Genomic DNA, 21,398 nt, shown 5'->3' with positions numbered 1-21,398 from the left:
TGTTGGTGACTGTGCTTCTAAAGTGCTTCACGTGTTTTGAAAGCCCTACCCCAAAAAAGGAGACTATGCTTGCTGCTTGAAAAGCGAAGAATAGTAAAACAGTATCTCTAGTACAGACCTGCTTGATGAATGCATTTGGTATCTAGTCGTCTACCTGCACAGCTGGCCTGTTACTCTTGCCCAAAACCAACTGTGTTTTGAGGGTTTCACTTAATCTTTAGTGCATATGACTGTCATACTAATATATAACTTGAAAAAAAAAATACTAGGTAGCACTTTGAACTCCTTCACTCTAATTTTGTATTAATCCACTTGATTACTACAAAAGAAAAGACCTTGCTATAGTTCTGATCCTTTTTTTCAAATATATCCAGCTGTGACTTTTATAAATATATCTTTTCAGACAGTCATTTAGCCACTTCTGCATAGATAAGAAGTGAAAAAATGGTTTAGTCATCTTGACAAAGAAGAAATTGACTTCTTTTGGTTCACTATCTGAATATCTGTTGGCTGATGGCTTAAGAACATTCCTTGTTTATTGATAATGCATTTAGACCTAGATATTAATGTCTTGGCTTAAATGCTAATTATTTTTGTTTTCTTAATACGTTCAGGAAGGCTAGTGTTACTGAATAGGAATGTGGAGGAGGTAGTGTGGGTAATTCAAGCAAGTTTAGTCAGCACTTACAAGATTCTTGAAATGTTTCTTGATGTCCTACAGAACTGTTAACATCTGCACGGCTTGTGAGGAGAGCCACGTTTATTACAGCTGTATGCTAGCTAGAATGCAAAAGAAAAAGGGAGGGACCAGAGTTAAGAATGAAGCAGCTGGCTTTCAGTACAGAGATTTATCATTTTACTCTCATTACAGACTGACAATAAACTCTACTTGGACTCTTTTGCGTCTTTGAGATGGCAGGTTGAAGGCTTGGGAGTTTAGCTATCAGTAGATACAGTCCAACCAAATACACACAGTTTAAAAAAAACCCAAAGATTTTAGATAAATAATCACAAGCGAAGTTCAATGTTTTGAGGAGCTGTTCCAGTATAACAGTGATGCAGTGCATGTGTCCAAAGTCTACATTTGAGATTATAAAAAAACCCAGAAAGATAGATTGTTTTAAACAACAAGAAAAAGAAACAGAAGTGGGGGAGTAATAAATGAGAAGGCTGCTGGTTTCCTGCAGCACCAAGGAGCTCATACAGTTTCTTGTCCCCATTCTTGTCGGGGTTTGGTCATGCTGGACGGAAGGGAGGTATGCCGAGAGACTCCTGAGATCCCAGGCCTGACTGAATGGTGTAATAATACCACAGTGTGTTTGTTTAACATTGTCTTTTCTCTCTCTTTTTTTTTTTTTTTTTTTTTTTTTTTGTGTGTGTGCTAGAAGAGAAAGTGAGGGAAGAACAATCAGTATCAGAATCCCATTTTCTGTTTCACTCCTTCCTGTAAAAAAACACATACGTGTTTCCAGAATCAGGGTTTTTTTGCCCAAATTTGGTTCCCCCCTCACAATCTCTTTCTCAGCCATTGAGACAGATTTAAACCCAAGCTATGCTGATATCATAGCTGTTTGTTAGCTGTCACAATCTTTGTTCAATTTCAATTACGATCAAAGTTTTTTGTAGTTTTGTTTTCTCATTTATCTGTTTGATATGAATGAAAGCTGGTATTTCTTTTATTTCCTCTGGTTAATGTAGCGCTTGCTCTTACCTCTTTTTTCTGCACATTTTAAGTGAACCTGCTCTGGTTTTGCTCAGTTAACTTCTTTACAATGTGCCCAAGTTATTCACAGTAGGGAGCTCCAGGATCTGTTTCTGTGTCTCCTACTGTTTCTTAACAACCTCAGCAACTGAGGAAGCTGCCCGTCTACTCTCCTGTTCTTTATTGCTCTCCTTAAATGGTGGTTCTGAATAATTTTCTAATATTTTCCAATACAAAACCTATTGCGTGTTCACTTACAGTGAAAGCACAAACAGCTACCCATGAAGAAACAGGGCCATTAAGGACAGTTGTGATGAAGGGCATCCTCTTGTTGCAAGAGCTCTTTAAAAGAGTTGGTTGAGGTATCTTTACCCATGTTTTTGCTGTTCATATTGTGATCTATAGCAGATGTCCACTCTGAGAACCTGCTATGCTTTTTATCCCTTCTGTCTAGCCTTAGACTTTTTGCTGTTACACTCATCATCATTTAATTATAGTATGTGGCATAGTAAGAGCTCTAACATATAATTAGTGCCTTCTCTTCTTTCCATTCTCCTGACACCAGAGCACAGGCAAAAGCAAATTTTTTCAGTTATCAAAATGGCTGCATTTGATTTACCAGTGTTCACCACCACATAACCTTCTGTAGAGATGGTTTTAGTTTCTGAAAGTTTATTTCCACTTAGTCTTTTGGAAACACATTTTGTCTTAATTTTGTGCAGATTGTTGGCGTTGAACAGAATTATGTGCAAAACCAAGTAGCTCTGTAAGTCAGGGCTCATAATCACCTTTGGAAATGACCTGTTAACTTTCTAATAGGTCATTTGTATGCACAGTTACTGAAGCTACTTGCTCTGTTGCAATAATTCTGAAAAAGATAATGTATAGCAACTCATTTGGGGACAGTTATTCTTGTTAACTGTTTAGTTTTTCATCTAGGTGCTCCTATTTTATATTTTTTTTAATTTTCCTTTCATAATGTCAGAATTTACTTTGGATAGTTGTTGCAGTTCAGCAGTTCTTTATTGTTCTATATCCAAGTAGTTTAAAGCCTGCCAGACAACTATTGATGTGTTTTACGCCTTCTATTCCGAGTGAAAGACCATAAAGAAACATGTCGTCACAGGAGATCCCAGTGCAGTCACTCTCTCTGTGCTTTTGAATTGTCTCTGCTGTTGGGATTTAGCTTTCTTAATATGTATGTGGTGCTGGAAAAATGTTTATAAAGATCTGTGTGAGCTGCCCTAGTGTTTTGGGTTTTTTTTCCTTAATTTCTGCCCTGCTTGCTATTTGATCTCTCTGACTGATTATAGATCTAAAGAAAAGACCAGGTTTTGTTTGGTTCTCTATGTTTTGGTGCAAAAAAGAGATGGTATTAAATTTTGGTGGGGTGTTTTCAAATTCCCGTTTCATCACAGGGCTATAGTTGTGTGAGCATGGTCTGGGTTCCTATGACTGGATATAATGTGTGGTTGTTGTCATACTGCGGTCTGATGTGCAGTGTGATCTGCCTCCTGCAATTTCTCTTTTTGAGTGTTTCATACTGAAAGCAATCTTCAAAACAGGATGAGTTGGGGGTGAGGGGGGAACATCTGACATACTTGGCTGGGGTAGATAGGTGACAATAGGAGGGACTGAAATGGTCTTTTGTTGCAGCCAGTACTGCCTAGTTATTCTTTTAAGGAAGAAATGTTTATAGCCAAAATTTAGAGAGAAATATTATGTTTGGTGCTGTGGAAACAGAATAGTACATACTGAGATAGATAGATATAGATATATATACACACACACACACACATGCACAGTATCATAAGCTTTCCTTCCTATATCACATGGCTGAGGTTAACTTTTGATACTAGAAAGAACTTTTCTTAAAGAATCTCACTTTGACTTTCTGGGTATCTTGCCATTTATTTTGAGTTTTCCGCATGGAGAGGGAGGATATACCCATATTGTGAGGAGCCACACAATATCGGCTCCCTCTGCCGGTCAGCTGTCACCTGCAAAAATTTGCAGCAACTCCCATCCTGACTGCAAACGCTGAAGATGCATCCTGGGGCTGTTGCCACCCGATGGGAAGAGACTGCCCTGCCGCCCTCTCAGCCACCCTCTTTCTTTCCTCCTGTTGAATACTCTCCCCTTTTTCATAAAAATGGCTCCTCGTCTGGTTAATTTGATTCTCAATGAAGCAAAAATGTTTATATCCAAGTAGACCCAAAGCCAAAAGTAGGGTGTTTCCATTGCACGGAGAGAGTTAAATCTGCTTTTTATAAGGTTCTTTTCGTGTACATGAGATTCTTTTCATGTACAAGAAAACTTAAAGTATTGCCAAGGGTTAAGTTGCATCCGAGTTGAACATTCAGAGAACATTCAGAACGCATCAGACTTCTTTACTTTGTCAATATTTCTCTTGCACTTGTAGTATTGAGTGGTTTCTGGTGTCTGACTTCTCGCCCTGCAGTTTCCCCTCCTTTAACACTCCTCTTCAGTGTAATTGAAGACTATTTATTTCTTACAATTTCTAATGCAGAATGTAATAAGAAAAAATAAAATCACAGTAAATATTTTTATATACAAAGTCAAGTAAGTAAAACTTGATTAAATATGTGTATAAGTGCACGTGCACATACACGCACGCATGTACACATATGTGCACGTATGTAGAAGTTATGGAAGCTGTACTGATCCACAGAGGTCAGTATTAAATTACTGTGTTGGAATAGCAGGTTTAACTGGCTTGATGAAAATTAGGTTCTATAAATGTAAAAACCTTTGGGTTTATGTATTTGTTGGGAGAAAAAAAGAATAATTCCAATCTGCTGGGCATGAAATGAAGCATGTTTAGTACAACTGTTAAGCATGGCAATGCTATGATACCTGAAATAATTTTAATATTTTGCTTATATTTTCAGTGGTTTCTGTAATAATTGCATTTTTTTTTTCAATTAAGGCTTCAGCTGTATGATTTTTTTTTTTTGTGATCTGATATTTAAAATTCAAAACAAAGGGAAGATAGTTTAAAAGAAGGAAGTTTTAAGTTTTATTTTGCAAGACTAAGACTGATGTGATGCTATAAGGTCTAGAAACATTTCGTGCAATTGTATGCCCTGTGAGTGGTCTCATTAGTTTACCTACAGCTGTTTTCAGTGTCTGCAGTTAAGCACATATTCCTGAGTGTTTCTGGGACTGGGGGCTGCAAGGCTAACTCAGCACCTCGCTTCCTGGGTGAGCTAACTGGATTTCTGTGCCAATGTGAATTTGTGGGAATTCACTGACTTTAGAAGGGAATATAATCTGGTTTTACATTTGTTAGTCTAGTTTGACATGACATACAAAAGTTTATTCCTTTCCCTCTACCTTTACATGCTTATATTATTTCAAATTAACATTCAGGTATGCATGTGATGTATGAGGCCAGACAATTGATTTGAAATATGCTTTTGTTTTTGCTAATGGTAACATTTGTTTTGCTTTGTTATATTTGTCAATAATATTATGACATCTAAGAAAGTTTTTGAAATGGAGGGTCTTAATTTCGTGTGAGGTTTCAGAGACTCTCCCCCCTTCTACCTCCTCACTTCTGCTTTCAGGTGTGATCCAGTGCCCAAAATAAAAGATAGTTGGTGTGACACCCAGCACTGATGAGCAGCTGACTTGTAACTAATAATGAGTATTTTCTCACACTCTGTCTAGACAGTCAGTCATGTAAACACAAGATGCCTTTAATGGCATCATCTGATAATGTGATATGATAGTCTTCCAAAGTGTGTATTTCCACAAATGCCGAAGTACTGTTAGGGTAATAAATTGCACTGCTTGGTATCCACACTGGCAGCCTTCGAGACAGGGGAAAAACCTACAGTTTCACTCCTTTGTCACTGGTAGTGGCAGTACGTAACAGTGGCAGCACCTGAACGAGGGTTTCTGGGGGAAATATGTTTCAGTGTCTATTTTTCGTTGGTGGATTAATACCTGTCTTGGCTGGCTGAATAGAAACCAAGGAGTTCGTAAGCCTGGCAGCTGAGGATCACCGGTTCTTGTGTACGTTGGCCGTGCTGCTAGAGTGCTCTGAATGCCTCTGGTTCTCACGAGATGGCAGCTGAGGATCACCGGTTCTTGTGTATGTTGGCCGTGCTGCTAGAGTGCTCCGAATGCCTCTGGTTCTCACGAGGCAAAGGACCTAGATCTATACAGGAATATTTATGCCATCTTGCTTAGCAGCCTTAGGAATTAATAAATTAGAGGCTCTAACTCATCTTTTCACGGATTGTATGGGGAGTCAAGCCAGCTAATTTAGCTCTCTGTGTGTCAGATGGGAGAAATTATCAGCCTTCCTCGGACTGGAGAGGTACTTGCTTTTGGGAGTGAGTTTGGCCATCCGTGCTTTCTGTCTTACGCATTAGTTCTTGCTTCCCAGGCCTGTGCATTTGGCCTAACTGAACAAACTTTTCCTCCTTTGAAATATCCCCAGGAGGAATTGTGTTCTTGAATGGATAACACAGCGCGGTATGATAGAGCAAGGATTTTGGAGCTCGATCCATGAGGTAAGGAGCAGTCTGTCCCAGACTGGCCAACCCCATGTTGTGCCTTAGAGGATCTTGACTTGTGCATGGCAGATTCCTTAGTTTAAAAACAAGGAAAGCCAAGTGTATGTATATCCATTACCTTCTTGATAGTTCTTATGGCATCTTTTCAGATGTATGACCGTGGAAAATACCACTTCCTACACCCATGTTTTATTCTTTTTGAGTCTAAAGGATTTAGGCATATTTTGTAAACATCAGCCGTGCCTTTTAAAAGTAGAGCCATAAAAACTTTTTTGCTGGAAGAGTAATTTAATATCAAAAGTTGCCCTGAATCTAAATAAATTATTTTAGATTATTTTATTTAGTTTGGACACTTCAGTTCGAGTTAAATCTAATGGAATACTGGTATCAGTACTCTCTTAGGACTTTTCTAACATGGGTACAGCTATGCTTTACACTATTTTTCAAATGTTGTTTTAAACGCATTAAAAATAAAGATGTTCATATTTATTTTCCTTCAGACTTTTAGCTGTGTGTAGCAAACTACTTAATGTTAGTTTAGGACCTTGCAAACTTTGTATTAAAAACGTAAATATGCTTCTGGAGAGCAAATCTGGAAATTTTCATCAGCATTGAGAGAGAAAATGTTTTATTCTTACTGCTGGTGGGAAGAATGTGTGCTGTGTTGAGTAAGAGCGAGCATACAAACAATATCAATGCCATGCTGATAGCATTTGAGTTTCTTAGATATCAGACTAATTTAATCTGTAGTTTGTCAGATAACATGCAATCCTGACAATGGTAGGTCTTCCAGAGAAGGTACAAAAAAGAAACTAATTACTGGTCGGGGAGCCTTTGGGAAGCTGCATCCAAAAGCTCCCAGTGGTTTCCTCTGTAAGTATAGAAGTGAAGGGAGTGATTGCTGATGTGGAGGGGTTGTCACCTCTGTAGCTTGTAGGGGAGGGCAGGGAGCGGGTCCAGCCAGCAATTGCTCTGATTGTTCTTCAGTTCTTCATGCTGGAGGTGGTGGGCATCCCTTCTTCACTTCACTTGGGCCTCAACGTTCAGTGAGCTGGTTTTGGAACAGCAGTAATAGTTCCTGTGATGTGAAAGACAACCACTCAAAACACCCTGTTCTTAGTTTGGTAACTTGTCATCAAAATGAAGTAGAAAAGATCCAGGAAACACCGTCAACAGGAAAATAGTGTTTTGCCTAATGATTGTGAGACCATTTGCTTATTAACTGCGTTAGTTCTGCATAGATAGAGGCATTTTCGTGATGGGTGGTGGGATATTTAGAATAAATCTGCACTATTCTGCACCTTTGGTACAGAGCAACTGGTATGTAGTCAACCATGACAAGGGAACTTGTCAACTTTATTTTCCAGGGGCTAATGGAAACTTAGGGCAGCTGCCACAAGCCCTTATTTTGCCCTTATTTTACTTTTTTGTTCTTACTAAAGTATTTAATAAACCATTATGGTGGTAGTAGATCTAGATTTAGATTGTATTTCCTATGTTGCTTTCTATTTCAAGCAGTTTTACATGCTAAAATTTGCAAAGCTGAGAAGGAGCAAGGAGGAAAAAGGTGTTTAAAAAAAGTACGTGCAATTCTGACAGGAGTCAGTTTTTAATTATTAAATAACTGAAAGTGAATTTATGGTAGTTTTGAAACTATCCAAACATGTCAGATTGTTAAATGACAGGAAAAAGATTATTTCTATATTTTTTTTCCTCTTTCTAAATGAAATTGGTAAGCAAGTTTTATTTCTTTCAGGAGAAAATAATATGTCCAAGCAAAGCTAAGCCATAACATTTTGTCTCAACTCTGAGACTGAACTCATGCATTGCTTATTTTATAATACATGTAACTATCTGGCCTTCAGCTTCTGAGCCATGAGTGTGGGACGTATTTTTTTGCTAGTCAGCACCTCTCACCCTAGAGAACTGAAACGAAAGAGAGTGCTTCTGCTGTTTCAGTTGCTTGTCATGACTGTAGGACCAGTCAAGGTACCATTGTGGATGAAGAACATGACACAAGGCATTGTCCATCATTCACCCAGTTTACATCATCCACGAGCTCTTCCTACCAAAACTGGTAGACATTAGCACAGAAATCCCTTTCAGCTTTTGGGAGACAGAGTGGAGATTGAATTATTCTCAAGGCTTTTTATAGCACATCTGCAGAAAGTTCTGATAACTTAGCCTGAGGTAACTTCAGTGAACTCCCGGGGTGGAGAATTTCTTCTAGCTCCTGCATATTAAATGAGAAGAAATGGGTAAGCTGAGTGTGCTTTAATTTATTCTGAAGAATAGCTGGTGATATGAAATGTTCAACTGTCTGAGCAGAGGAGAACCAAGATAAGACTGCAGCAAAGTTGTGATACTGCTCTTGCAAAAGGGTCATCTTCAGTATGAGAGCTTCATACCCGGCATGGTAAAGGGGCAGTGAAACGTTATGTCGTCTTGAAAACTTTGCTGTGCACATCCATCGCTTGACCCATGTGCATTCTCATTCCTGGTGGATAAAGCTGGCAGAGGTGATGTTTTGTGACAAAAGATGGAGTCGGAGTGTCTGAGCTGCTTTCTGATACTGCCCTTCTGCAAATCACCTAGGGAGTAAAAGTTCTCGATCAGGGAACTGGAAACCGGGTGATGTTTTCTTTCTAGGACAACAATGTGACTGCATCTGGTGCTGACAGAAAGTTATGTCTATGTTATGCCTGTTTGAGGTCAGTTGTTTATAGCACAAATACATCCATTGTGTTTAGGTCCCTGTTTATTCATTAAGAAAAATTCAAAAGGGCCAAGAGACGAATGGAATGAAGACTGGATCAGTCCCAAACAAGTCTCAGGAATGCTTGGCTGGGACAGGCTCTGCAGCGGTGTTGTCCAAATGTCGTGTTTTACAGCTGCATCATAGGACTTTGAGTTTTTCCCAGGCGTGCAGCGCGTGGGGTGGGTAAATTTTACATACCTATCAGGCTTATACCGTGCATTCTTGAACAAGTCCTTTTTGAGCAAAGGCAGATACCTTGTAATACTGTCCTGCTCTGCGTAGTGGCAGGTCTGAGAGTCAGGAGCTGTGTGTTTCCACAGACACTGCCTTTAACAGTGCTGTGTGGTTTGGCCAAATCGGAAGGAGGGAAGGTTCTTTACTGACTGATAGAGTGAAAGAATTACAGATGAAAGAGTTGTGTAATTTGTCCTCTTAGGTGGACTTGTTGGTTTCTGTGGTTCACAACCTATAGTTGTTACCTGCTTGCAAATTCCATTGTATCCCTCTCAAAAGAATAAAAATCAGTCCAATGCCACCTAGGTAACCCATCATCAATATCACCTCCCATAGATTTAGGTCTCAATTGATATCATTTGGGTGGTGAGAGTAGGTTCTAATCCCATGTGTCATACGTGGGGTTTGTACATACTTCCAGTTGTTTTAAAGGAAACAAGACAAAGGTCTCTTTTATTTTGGCAGTTTTTATTTTTATTTTTAACGTGTTGGCACAGAAGTAGTAAGTGCTGTACGATCAATATAGAGCGTCTTTTAAGAATCTTTCATGCCTGAATATACATCTGGAACTGTTTGCACTAACTAAAGTAAAATAAATGCCACAGCGTATTATACCGTACTTTTTTTCATTTAAAAAAGGAAATTGAAAACACACCACTCCTAGAAACGCTTGACATTGAATTGGCTATTGAAATGGTATCAGTAAAGTATTTATATATTCCATATTTTGTTCCATACATCAGCTTTCCTTGATGCGTTAGACTTGGAAGGGTGCCATGTGAGCTGAAATGTTGCCATATATGAAAGACCGCCTTGTTTTAAAAATGGACTAAATAATTTAAGATACAGGAAGTAAAGTAAATCAGATTGGATACATGCACATCTCTTTTTGCCGCTGCTCTTGCACGTTTTACTTTGTCTCTTCCCTATTTGTATTCAGAAGCTGTCTGTGCTTATGGTAAATATCAGTGTTCACCTAACAGCTAAATATAGTGATAAAAATAACTCCTACCATAAAAACTGAATGAATGACAAGAACAGTACGGTTTCATGAACCAAGAAATTCACCGAAGAAATATCATAATTTAAAGTTGGTTTTACAACATTCTTTTATTTAAAACGGGGCAAAATACTTCTGTGGTAAAATCACAGTTCTTCACTCTATACTGTAAAAGAGATTCAAGAATGGATATTTAAAAATGTTGGTGTTTTTTTTTAAATAAAAATATAATCCAAAGCAAATGCAGTAGATCTCTGCATACTTGAAACGTATTTTCTGAATTTATTCTAAGTCTCTCACAGCACCAGAGGGTTGTGTGTATGGATTAGGACTAGACCATTATTTCACCGTCTATCTCCATCCTGAATTGATTGCAGCAAACACTGCGGAATGAATTGCAGATGTCTCCTTTTCGCTCCAGTTTGGAGGACCTCTGGTTTCAGCCCCATTTGATCTGAACTGGGCTAAGGAGCGCGAGTCTGTCACTCATAACAGGGATTTGGTGGAAGGAAATCTTTGCACTTGAAAGAAGTAACTCTCTATACGTGGCCTGTGCTCTGAAATGTGTGATGCTGTAGGATACTGCCTGTATGAAACTTTCTGGTGTGTCTCTGCTAATTTGAAATGTCTGAGTCCAACAGGAAGAAAAAAAAAAAAACAACAAACCCAAACAAAACAGAACTAGCTTTGCAAATGGGGAGTTTGATTTGAAGTGAAAAAATGAATATGTTTTGAATTCAAGAAATTAAGTAATTTTAAGACCTAGTGTTCCTTAAAGTTCTTCCAAATTTTGGGCAAAGTTCAATGTATATGCTCCTGTATTATAAAACCAGAGCGAATGTACATGAAATCTTACACAGGCAGGATTTCACATGTGAAAAATACAGTTTTTCCTCTTGAGGAATTCTTTCTTTCCCTCCCAAGCCCTCATCACTTCTGAATGTGCAGATAGCAGAATATCCAGAGAGAGTTTGCAAGAAAAACGTCTATACATAAAAGCCTTCATGGAATAAAGTGGTTTATGGGAAACTTGGCTTGTGAATACAATTTAAGTACAAGTTTTGCCAGCTTTCATCAAACTGTTTTTCAACCATTAGCGTAAAAAGTGTTGTGTATTTATTTAGTTTTAAATTTTAAAAAAATAATTATTTGTAGGAGCTGGAGTTCTAGGCTAAATAATGCTTTTATCGGCAGTGGCTCTGCTTTGTTCTCCATCCCCTGAGTGATCTTCCTCTTAAAAACAGAGCTGCTGAGGTTCTCTGGGGTTGTGGGTGCTGGGACAGAGGTGGGTGCAGAGCTGCTGGAGGTGGGTGCTCCCAGCCCCGGAGCTCCTTCAGAACCAGCTGTAGAGGCAAGGAGCAGGCAGATAGTAGCAGTGAGAGCAGAATGGCTCCTGCAGGTGTTTTGCTATTAAAGAGGGTGGAAAGGTGGGATGAAAAGGCTGTGATGGAGCAGGCTGTTCTCCTGGGCGGTGTGTTGGTGGTGGTGGTGTCTTCCAAGCCTGTGGAAGAGCTTTGTATTTTGCATTGTATTTTTTCAAAAGCCCTTCTTTTTTCCCCCCACAAGACAAGTCTCTTCTTTCACAAGATAATCTTGTACCCTGGTTAGAAGTGTTTGGAGGTGTGCTTGAAAGGAGCCTTACATCTCCTTACAGAAGGCAGTGCTAGGGAATTTACACAGATAAATCTGTCTGCCTGCGCTCATACAGTAGCGGAGCGGGGTTTAGTTTAGGGCTTTGCAAGGGGGAGGGAAAGGTTAAGAAAAGGTAAGTGGCCTGTAGAGGTGGCTTTTTTTTTTTTTTTTTTTTTTAACCTCTAAGAGGTCCAAAGAAGGGTAATTAGGAAATCAAGCCTAATGTCATTATATGAGAAATACAGGGATCTCTGGATAATTTCAGTGATCTGCAAACCAGGTGGCAGACGCTGTTCAGAGGGAGTAGAAACCAGTTGGATCGTGGTAGAATGGCAATCTGAATTTGGAGGGCAAAACCAACACACTATTTCCCACTACCGTGTTCAATTTAAGTAACAAAACATTGCCAGCTTTTTGGGAAAGCCTCCCCCCTCCAATCTGAGTGCGTTTCTGATCAATCCTGAACTTCGAAACGCAGCAGAGGAGGGGAGCAGGAGCCGTGGGGTTGGTTACAGGCTCGGGATTGCTTTGAGTTATCAACAGCTGAATTGGAAGATACAGGCTGTGCCTGCTCGCTGTGAGCAGCAGACTGTTAGAGGAGTTCGATTTCTCTCACTCTTTCTTCCACCCACTTCCATCTCCTCTGTGCCTGTGTCTGCGCTCCCACATGCTTCAAATCTGTGTACCTGGACTGCCTTCCTTAACAGTTCAATGTGAGTGTTAGCAGAATGAAAACCAGATGGACCAGCAGTTCCCACTGTTATCTCCCCACCAGCTCTGGCAAGCCTCCCTTTCTCTCTCCTTTCTTGGCATGGCAGAAATATTTGCCTTTATTTAGGAGGGCTTGGGCTCACTGTTCCCTCTGTTGCAACATGAGCTGAAAGCTATTTATTCCCTTGTTGCTGAGGTTGGTTGAGGTGAGTGCAAGATGAATTCGGCTATTAAGGAAGCAATTAACATTTCAAGTTGAGTTTTCATAGTTCTTTATATTAAATGAATGGCTTGTTGAAAATATAGATTTAACTTTTACTATGGTGATATGGAAAGGAAATTTGCATAGAATATATTTAAAAACTTGCTTTTGTTTTCCAGCATGTAATTATTTACTGTTGCTTGATTTGCAAATCAAACCTCACCTGTCTGTGTAGCAGCCTTAATGCTTAAGCTAGTCATTTTGGATACTGTTGCCTACACAGCTGAGGTTTACTAACCTAAGATCAACACTACAGATCCTATAATACTCTATCTGCATTTTCCTCATCCTGTTCTGGGGGTGTTTCGCTGCTCATCTTCCCCAAACTTGTCTCTAAATTCTGTATGAAATGCCTCCCTTTCCCTAAGAACTAACGGATCATCTGTAGGCACTTCGACAAAGGGTGAAGATGACTTCTAAAATTGCTGTACCTGACATAGTGCATCTCTGGGACAATCCTTCCTCAGTTTACTCAGTTTCAGACAGCTAAAGATTGGTACCTATTCTGCGTTGTTAATTTTTGTGGGATTTTTTGGTGTGTATGGTGTGGTTTTTTATTTGGCTTTTTTTGGGTTTTTTGGGTTTGTTTTTTTTTTTTTTTTACTTACTGATAAGTGTTCTGCTAATTGTTTTGAGGCTCTTTCAAACATATCCTTCCTTTGTTAAATGTATGCATTGCATTTAATTTCTCTTAGTGTCTCTCGGGGAAAATTGTAGATATGATTTTTTTTGCTGAAGTTTGTATGTTGTTAGTAAGCACAAGGAAAGCACATTGCGAAGTGGAGTGATGGAATTAATAGAATGTGACAGACTTTGCTATTGTCTTGAATTAAAACAACAGATTTCCATGCTTACCCATTATCAGCGACACTTACTTGCTTTACAGAATAGTTTAATGGAGCTCAGGAAGGCTTGTGTGGGACAATGTATAAAATAAATAACCCTGTCTCCCTAGAGAAAGGATGGAAGAATTTAACTTAGGCCCACTAAAAGCTAAACTTGATCTTACTCATCTTTACTCAAGATGGCTCACTGAACTCCTGGCATGAGTAAGGAAGCTGTAGTTTTGCTTTCAGTTGATAAATGTCATGTTTTGCCTATTTTTGATAAATGAAACATAAGGATTTGGGTGGGCTTTTAACATTTTAAGATAGAGGTGTCCAAAAAGATGTTGGAAAAAGATAGTTCTATAGCTTCTGTATCAGATATCTTGCATCTTTAGATCTTCAGTTGCAAGAGAACTGTTAGATTTTCTGCTTGTTTTTGCCTTTTGTTTGGTTTGTTTTCTTGGGGAGGTATGTTTCTACTTATCTTGCAGGTTTTGAACATTAAAGTTGTTCTTAATGTGTGAAGGTGCAAACTTAGATGATTTTTTAAAAACAATGGCATATATGTGTGACGACTGGCTTATCATTTTTGCACGTTGTGTTTATTTTTCTGGTGAATGTATGAATGTTCAGGGGCAGGGTGATAAAGTGATCAAGGAGGTGAGTGGTATTTAACATAAGTATCTCTCCATGATTAGAAAGAGAAGTGATGGAAAGGGCAGCAGGTGTTATGAAGAAGAGACATAAAGAGAGTTGGCTTCAACCAATATCCCACCCAGTATCTCACCTGTACTAAAGAGCTTCAGGTTTAATTCCAGAAGAGCTGTCGTAAGGGGATTTATTACCTTGCTGTCTTTTCATCTGTTCTTTTTCCTTCTGGCTAACATGAGAGCCTTGAAGGGAGGTGGCAATATTGCAGCTCCAGGAGTGCTTGGGAGGTAGCATCTGCACATGCTAGAAATAAAAACAAAAGATAATGCAGCACCTCTACAAATTAGGTCTTACCATCTGTGTTACACCTTCTTAAGTAAGGTTTAGGTGATGCAATTTTGGGAGAGCACGCTGGAGTAGATAATCAGGTGTAATCTTTTGCAGCAGATGCTGAAATGGCTTACTTACTTGTATTAGCTTTTAAGTTTTTTGTCAGAGGGGGGTGTGCTTGGGGAAATAAACCGGTGTGTTCCTGTGGTGTGTATTGCAGATCGCACTGAGAAGCATTCCACAATGCCAGACTCACCTGTGGATGTGAAGACACAATCCAGGCTGACGCCTCCAACCATGCCACCTCCTCCCACTACCCAAGGAGCTCCAAGAACCAGTTCATTCACGCCCACAACGTGTAATTTGACTTATTTTCTTCCTTTTATTCCATATTCTTTCTATTTTGTATGTAAGAAACCAAATTATCTGAAGAGAAACCTGCATGACATGGCAGGAGCAACATTTGGTTGTACTGCAGTAGAGTAATGAAGTAAAACTAAGATCAGAACAGATTAATGCATATTTAAGGTATTAAGACATTCAGCTCAGAGGAGTGTTGCTACTTCATTGACAAATTGGCCGCAGTGTCAAAGAACAATGAGCATTGGTTTCCCATGTACTTAATGCTCAGACCAGTTCTTCTGTGAGAAGTACAGAAAACCTTCTTCTCTTTTACGCCATTCTGTTGTTTAAAGGATCCCATTCCCTTTTGTATCCTATTCCTTTTAGGATTGCAAAGATTGCCCTGAGTGTGCAAAGTGTATCGCACTGGAAACCTTAATCTGTAAGATCCCCATCCTGCAAAAACCTAGAAACAATTTAACTTTAGACCAGAGCAGCTCCTAGGATGATTCAGGTGCTGGAGTTAAGCAAAACAGACAAATCTTTCCAGGATCAGGGTCACTGGGTTAAATTTGAGTTTATGCGAATAGCTGGCACAAATCCTCCTCGCTGTTTAAGTTGGATGTAAATTGTCAGGGCAGGGTTCCCTGGAATAAGTAGAACAAAGGCCTCCAGCTGGCCTTCTACATAGAGGTGAATTTTAAATAAGGCATTTAACAGACAGAAAGGGACTGAACAGACATAGGCAAGACAAATAGAAGATGCTGCCTTCATTCTGTTTAGGCATATGTATTCTACCGTTCTAAAAATGTTTTATTTAAAATGTGAAATGTAAACACATTCTCATGTTTATACTATTACAAGGCAGTATAAAAGAGACCAAAAAATTTGCAGCTAAATCTTGGTAAGAAAAATGTGGATCATTTCGTGGCTGTGAAAAGAGTAGTCCAGACAACATGCCAGAATCAAATCTCAGTTACACTGATACAAATGCAGAGTAATTCCACCAAGACTAGTAGAGTTTCTTTTGTGTTTACATCAATAAACTGAGACAGAGATGCAGCCCCGAGTGCCGTAGAGAAGTGGCCACAGAATGGAAATCTCTAGATAAAACAATAAAAGGCCTTTATTTTTTGTTTTGTATCAATATTAACTAGACAATATGTAGCACTTAAATCAGAATTCTTCATACAGTCATAAGGGGGATGAAGGTAAGTATTTTATGAACTACCCCCACTTTTAAAAACATAAACAAACAAAAATCCCCAAGAAGGATTTGTCTGTTTTCCTTAATTCCAGCACCTGAATCATCCTAGGAGCTGCTCTGGTCGAAAGTTAAGTTGTTTCTAGGGTTTTACAGGATGGGGCTCTCACAGATTAAGGTTTCCAGTCTGATGCACTTTGCACCATTCAGGGTAATCTTTGACAATCCTAAAAGGAATAGGACAATGTTCTTTAATCACTTATAATCCTCAGTGTACTCACAAGATTTCTGGGTGTTTGTCTATTCTATAGGGTTCAGCACTTTGGAAGTTGTGTGAACTGTAGGTGGATTTTTGGGGCTATTTATATGAAGACTAAAAGTCTAAAAACATCTAATTTTAATTGCTTTTTACCATGTCAGATTTTTGCAGTTTGGCCTTGGCGGTTCCAGCTTGTACAGTGAACAGTCACTTCTGTTGGAGTGTCTTGTTACTTTTATTATTGTTACAGAGAGAATGCCTGTAGGCCAGGAAGATCCTACTTGTTTTCTTGTCAAGGGTATGCTTGTTTTCTTTAGTTTAGATGATTAAAAATTCTTGACATATATAAATTTGAAATTTTAAATGATAAATCCTGTTTTATTAATAACATAGTTTTACTTTAGAACTGATGTAGGTCTTTGCCAGTTGGAAAATTCAGACATTATAAAGAAAGGGATAAAATCATTAGTCTGGCGTGGGGCTATTATTAAAAGTGTTTTAGGGAAGCTGCATTTGAGGAGTATTTCTGTATTTCTTTTGTTGTGGGAGAAATTTTACCTGCCTTTCTCTTCCTCATATCTATCCTAAGTAATGAACTGTTCTATGCTTTCTTGATCAAAGCCCCAGAACCCTCTGTTTAGAGCAGCACCTTAGTTGTTGGTTAGGGTCAGGCTAGAGCAGGACGTGTTTGTATTCTTCTCAGTCCTTGTTTACTAAGTTAGTGATATGATGACTTTTGGCTATGCAAGGTCTCTGCAATCACGATGTATTTGTTTACTCAGACATTTCACTGTGCTGCAGTGCTCAGAGAGCATGGCTTGGAGCTGCACGTGGAGCTGAACTTGCTGAGGACCAGCTTCTTTGTTTCTGCTTTTCCATTTCTTGTTCTTCCCAGCATATGCAGCTGGAATAGGCAACCGAAAACTAGGGTAAAACACCAAGCAGAAACTGGATAACCATTCAGATAGCTTTTTCTATAATACCTCTAAATGGGCACTTCAGTCACTAGGGCAGAAGCTCCTTCAAAAGTGTTGTGGTAGTGATTTAAATCTAGTAATATGTGCCCACCCTCAAAAAGGACTTGCTGTCTAAAAGTAAAGATGGCTGATGGAGAAAGTGACTAGGAGAAAGGGCTGTTTGCTTTTAGAGAGGCCGGGCATTAAGAAACACTGGGAGTTCTCTGAGTTGCTATCTCACCATGGTTATACTTTTAAATAGGAAGCAATTCAAATTACTACCCCTATACATTTTTGATTGTAGACAAATTCATGATTTTTGTTGGTTTTTGGGATGAGTTCTGAGTGACATCCCAAAAAGAAATCAGCAAATTTTTTCAGGGCAGTGGCCAGTTGAGCATGGCTGCTGCTGTGGTGCCCACACCTGCCAGCGCACTGGGATGTTGGTATTTCTAGGGAACTGGCCTTTTTCTTGCCATTCGCTGTCGTTTTGGCAAATTAGACTCAAACAACCTCAACAGAGTGTGTTTGACTGTTGCAGTTCCAAGTAACCTGGGTGGAAAAGGATGTCCTCAGTTTGATTCTCTGCTCTCTTCTGGAGTGTGGATAAGAATCAAACTGAAATTGCTGACAAGTCATCAGTGTGTCTGCAGGAATCTCGTTGCCATAAAATTTTGAACATTTAGTACTTTAGATGGTTATTCTCACAGCAACCTTACAACAGGAGGGAAATTCTTTCCTGTCCTTTTTAGAGATTTGATATTGGCACATGAAAGCTGAGTGATTTGCTCGTGGTCTCTAAGTAGTCTTCTGAAGTCTAGTTTCCTGCCCTAGCTGCAAGGCTTCAGGCCACCATTTGTACCTGGACAAACAGCTTTGTGTGCTCCATATGTTAGCAGCTAGGAAATCTGTATCAAAAAAATAACCTTCTCGTTGGGTGGTGTAAGGTTAAAACGTGAAAGTCCTGTTTTATAAACACAGCTGTCAGTTGTGTGTACAAAACACAAGTAAAAATATTCAGAGATAAACTGAGGCTTCATGAAATATGTCCACACATTTTTTTCTACCCCAAAGAGCAATTTTTTTTGTCTCCCATCATACATGCACTCATGCTCTTTCTCTCTACGTTTCTCTCTCTCTTTTTAAAATCCTCTGACAAAAGGCTGGTATTCAAATGATGCTTTTCAGGTCCAGGAGCATTTTGAAGGGGGCTGTGTGAGAGGCAGCTGCTGTTACTTCCAATCCATGTACTGTTCAGTACCAGCTACTGGGAAATAAGTATAAACTGCAGAGTGTTGCTCTGTCAGAAGGCTAATTATCTTTGATTATGCAACTTAACTAATTTTGAGGTCAAGCACAGAAAACATAAGCTGATGGATTTTCCCCTCTGTCTTCTTTCTCTCTCTCTCTTCCCCCCTCTCTCTGTTTTATCCTCCCTTCTCTCTTTCAGTAACCAATGGCACTAGCCATTCACCAACAGCGTTAAATGGAGCTCCATCTCCTCCTAATGGCTTTAGCAATGGGCCATCCTCTTCCTCTTCCTCTTCTCTGGCTAACCAGCAGTTACCACCAGCTTGTGGAGCTAGGCAACTCAGCAAACTGAAGAGATTTCTTACAACCTTACAGCAGTTTGGCAATGACATTTCACCAGAGATTGGGGAGAGAGTGCGTACCCTTGTGCTAGGACTTGTGGTAAGCAAAAACCCAATGATATAACAACTGTGATCTTTTTCTCTCGTTTTCCCTCTTTTATGCTTGACATGTTTATTATATAAAAGAGTGGGTCACATACACTGCATGTATCGTACTTTAAGGATACCAAACATGCAAGAATGAAGTGGTTCCTCTTGCTGCCGGAGCTCATATGAGTAACTTGACTAGCTTCCCATGAGTGGCAGCTATTCCCAACCAGATATAGACTTGAGTCTTTGTGCCAGTATAGTGTTATGCTGTAATGGTGTGAAAGGGTTTTTGTTCTATAATGGCAGCACCCCTGATGTAGACATACCTTGGATTACAGAATGTAGTAAAAACATGGTTTGGCTTGCCTAATTTAGTTGTCTGGGGAAAGGATAGTGCCCTACATATATAGGAGCAGAATACTGGTTAAAAGGATGAGCTGAAGATGTGTTTGGACTGCAGTTACACCGTGGAAAACCTTTTGTCAGTCTTCATTGAACCCAACAATGAGGGACCTGACGGTGCATTGCTGCTGCTTAAGTCACCTTATTTATAAAGTAATCTTTGTGTGATTATATAGATGAATGAAAACTTCACCTTTTCCTACCTACATCTGTCAAGTTGGGCTGCTGTTTTACAGGCAAACTGCTGTGAATCTGGACCAGGATTCTTTTTATTCCCAGTAAAGTCCTCTCTTCACCAGACATTGTTGTCTCCCATGTATCTCCTTCAGCAATAATTAGATGTACCAGGAAAAATGCTGTTGTGGTGCTCTAATTTACATCTGTTCTGAGCAGCTGCAGTTGCCTTTGACTTCATTTGGAGCAAAGACTGCCAGCACTGTTTCGTATTAGGGCTCAGGTGGCCTCCACATTTATCTTCACAAAGCCCTACCTGGCAGCAGTGGGTGCCCCATCACTTGAGCCTGTGTCTAAAGGAAGTTCAATGTAGGCACTGTAACTTCAGTAAGTCCTACTCTCCATTTGCTACCATATCCAAAATGCCTGTTTAATGTGATTTTGCTTGTCATACAGTTCTCTGCGTTGACAGTTGGACTTGATGATCCTTGAGGTCTTTTCCGACCTTAATGATTCTATGGTTCTGTGGAAAGTAAAGAAACCAAAGACAGCTTTGGGAACATCTACCTGCCCTTGATTTTCAGATCAGAAGTGCTTGCCCACTGTTAATTACAGTTGATTTCAACCTCCATCTGAGCTCTGAAGAGCAAATTAGGGTTTTTTCCTTGGGAATGTCCAGATATCATGTTATTCCCTTGGTGAACCCTGTGCAGCATCTGGTCATCTGGTCTTAATGATTTTGCCCTCAGTTGCAAAGTAGTGACTTTCTTACATATCCTAGAACATAGTAACAATCCTCTTTATAAGTACAAGAAGCAAAGTGCAGCTTACCTCCTCAAACAATGAGGAACGTGCATTTAAAAATGTTATTTTGTTGTGTGTGCATGTTAATTGCCACTGCACTGGAAACAAAATTACAAGAAGCTCCAATAGAAAATTAAAAAAAAAAAAAAAAAAAAGCTGAGAAAAGCAGCTTTAACTGATGTTTGAAATGTGAAAACTTTTCTCTGGTTAGCACCTGACTGTGTAAACTGTACTCTAAGCAACAGGCACTGAATGTCTGAGATGTTGGTGATTTTGTTTGAGTATTTTATAAGGTAATGATTTAATATGCAGCATGCTTTTCTTTATCCTCTTATCGATATCAAGAACGAGTTATTAAGCAATTTCAGAGTGCTTTGGTTACTATTTCTCTTGCTAAGTGTTTTCATTATTTTGTCACCAAGACAGAATTTTTTTTCTCAACAGAATTCTACTTTGACAATTGAAGAATTTCATTCCAAACTGCAAGAAGCTACTAACTTCCCACTGCGACCTTTTGTCATCCCATTTTTAAAGGTATTGCACAGTTCAGTGATCTGGAAAGTATTTCAAACCATATTGTTGCTAGGTCACAGATGTGTGTTACAGTTTTTCTTTTTAAGAGCACCAGGAAAATGAGTAACGTTTAAGTGCTTCTTTCCATAGCTTGGTGCATGGAGCTGCATTGGAGTGTATGGTTCAGGGACCATTTCTGGCTATTCACAGAAACTGTTTATTCACTGATTCTGTAATCACCGTGGTTTATTTTATATTTTTAGTTTTTAGGCTTTGAAGCTTTTACAAACAAAGTCTTGATACTTGGTTATTAATATAATAATGCCGTGTGCTTGCAAAATGCTAGTTTTGCAAACTTTGTGTGATTCAGAGTAAGAGGACGTCAGGAGTTCCTGCTAGCAGCCTATG

General features: G+C 39.3%; 1 protein-coding gene across 3 annotated transcripts in view; it reads left to right on the top strand.

The window, feature by feature from the left end:
- The window catches only part of RUNX1T1 (runt-related transcription factor 1; translocated to, 1 (cyclin D-related)), a 93,486-nt gene that overhangs the window by 28,281 nt on the left and 43,807 nt on the right, over positions 1 to 21,398 (top strand). For 2 of the 3 annotated variants that reach the window (XM_010088007.1, XM_010088015.1), the window contains exons 2-4: positions 14,875 to 15,012; positions 18,866 to 19,107; positions 20,922 to 21,011. In XM_010088007.1, the coding sequence (XP_010086309.1) occupies positions 14,875 to 15,012; positions 18,866 to 19,107; positions 20,922 to 21,011 (470 nt within the window). Of the gene's footprint in view, positions 1 to 7,753; positions 7,776 to 14,874; positions 15,013 to 18,865; positions 19,108 to 20,921; positions 21,012 to 21,398 lie in introns of those variants that run through there. The other variant, XM_010088023.1, reaches the window with a different exon arrangement.

Source organism: Pterocles gutturalis, unplaced genomic scaffold (assembly GCF_000699245.1).
Source record: "Pterocles gutturalis isolate BGI_N339 unplaced genomic scaffold, ASM69924v1 scaffold15911, whole genome shotgun sequence".
Classification (NCBI taxonomy): domain Eukaryota; kingdom Metazoa; phylum Chordata; class Aves; order Pterocliformes; family Pteroclidae; genus Pterocles; species Pterocles gutturalis.
The sequence above is the reverse complement of the archived record's forward strand: the minus strand, read 5'-3'. Positions and strand labels throughout refer to the sequence as shown.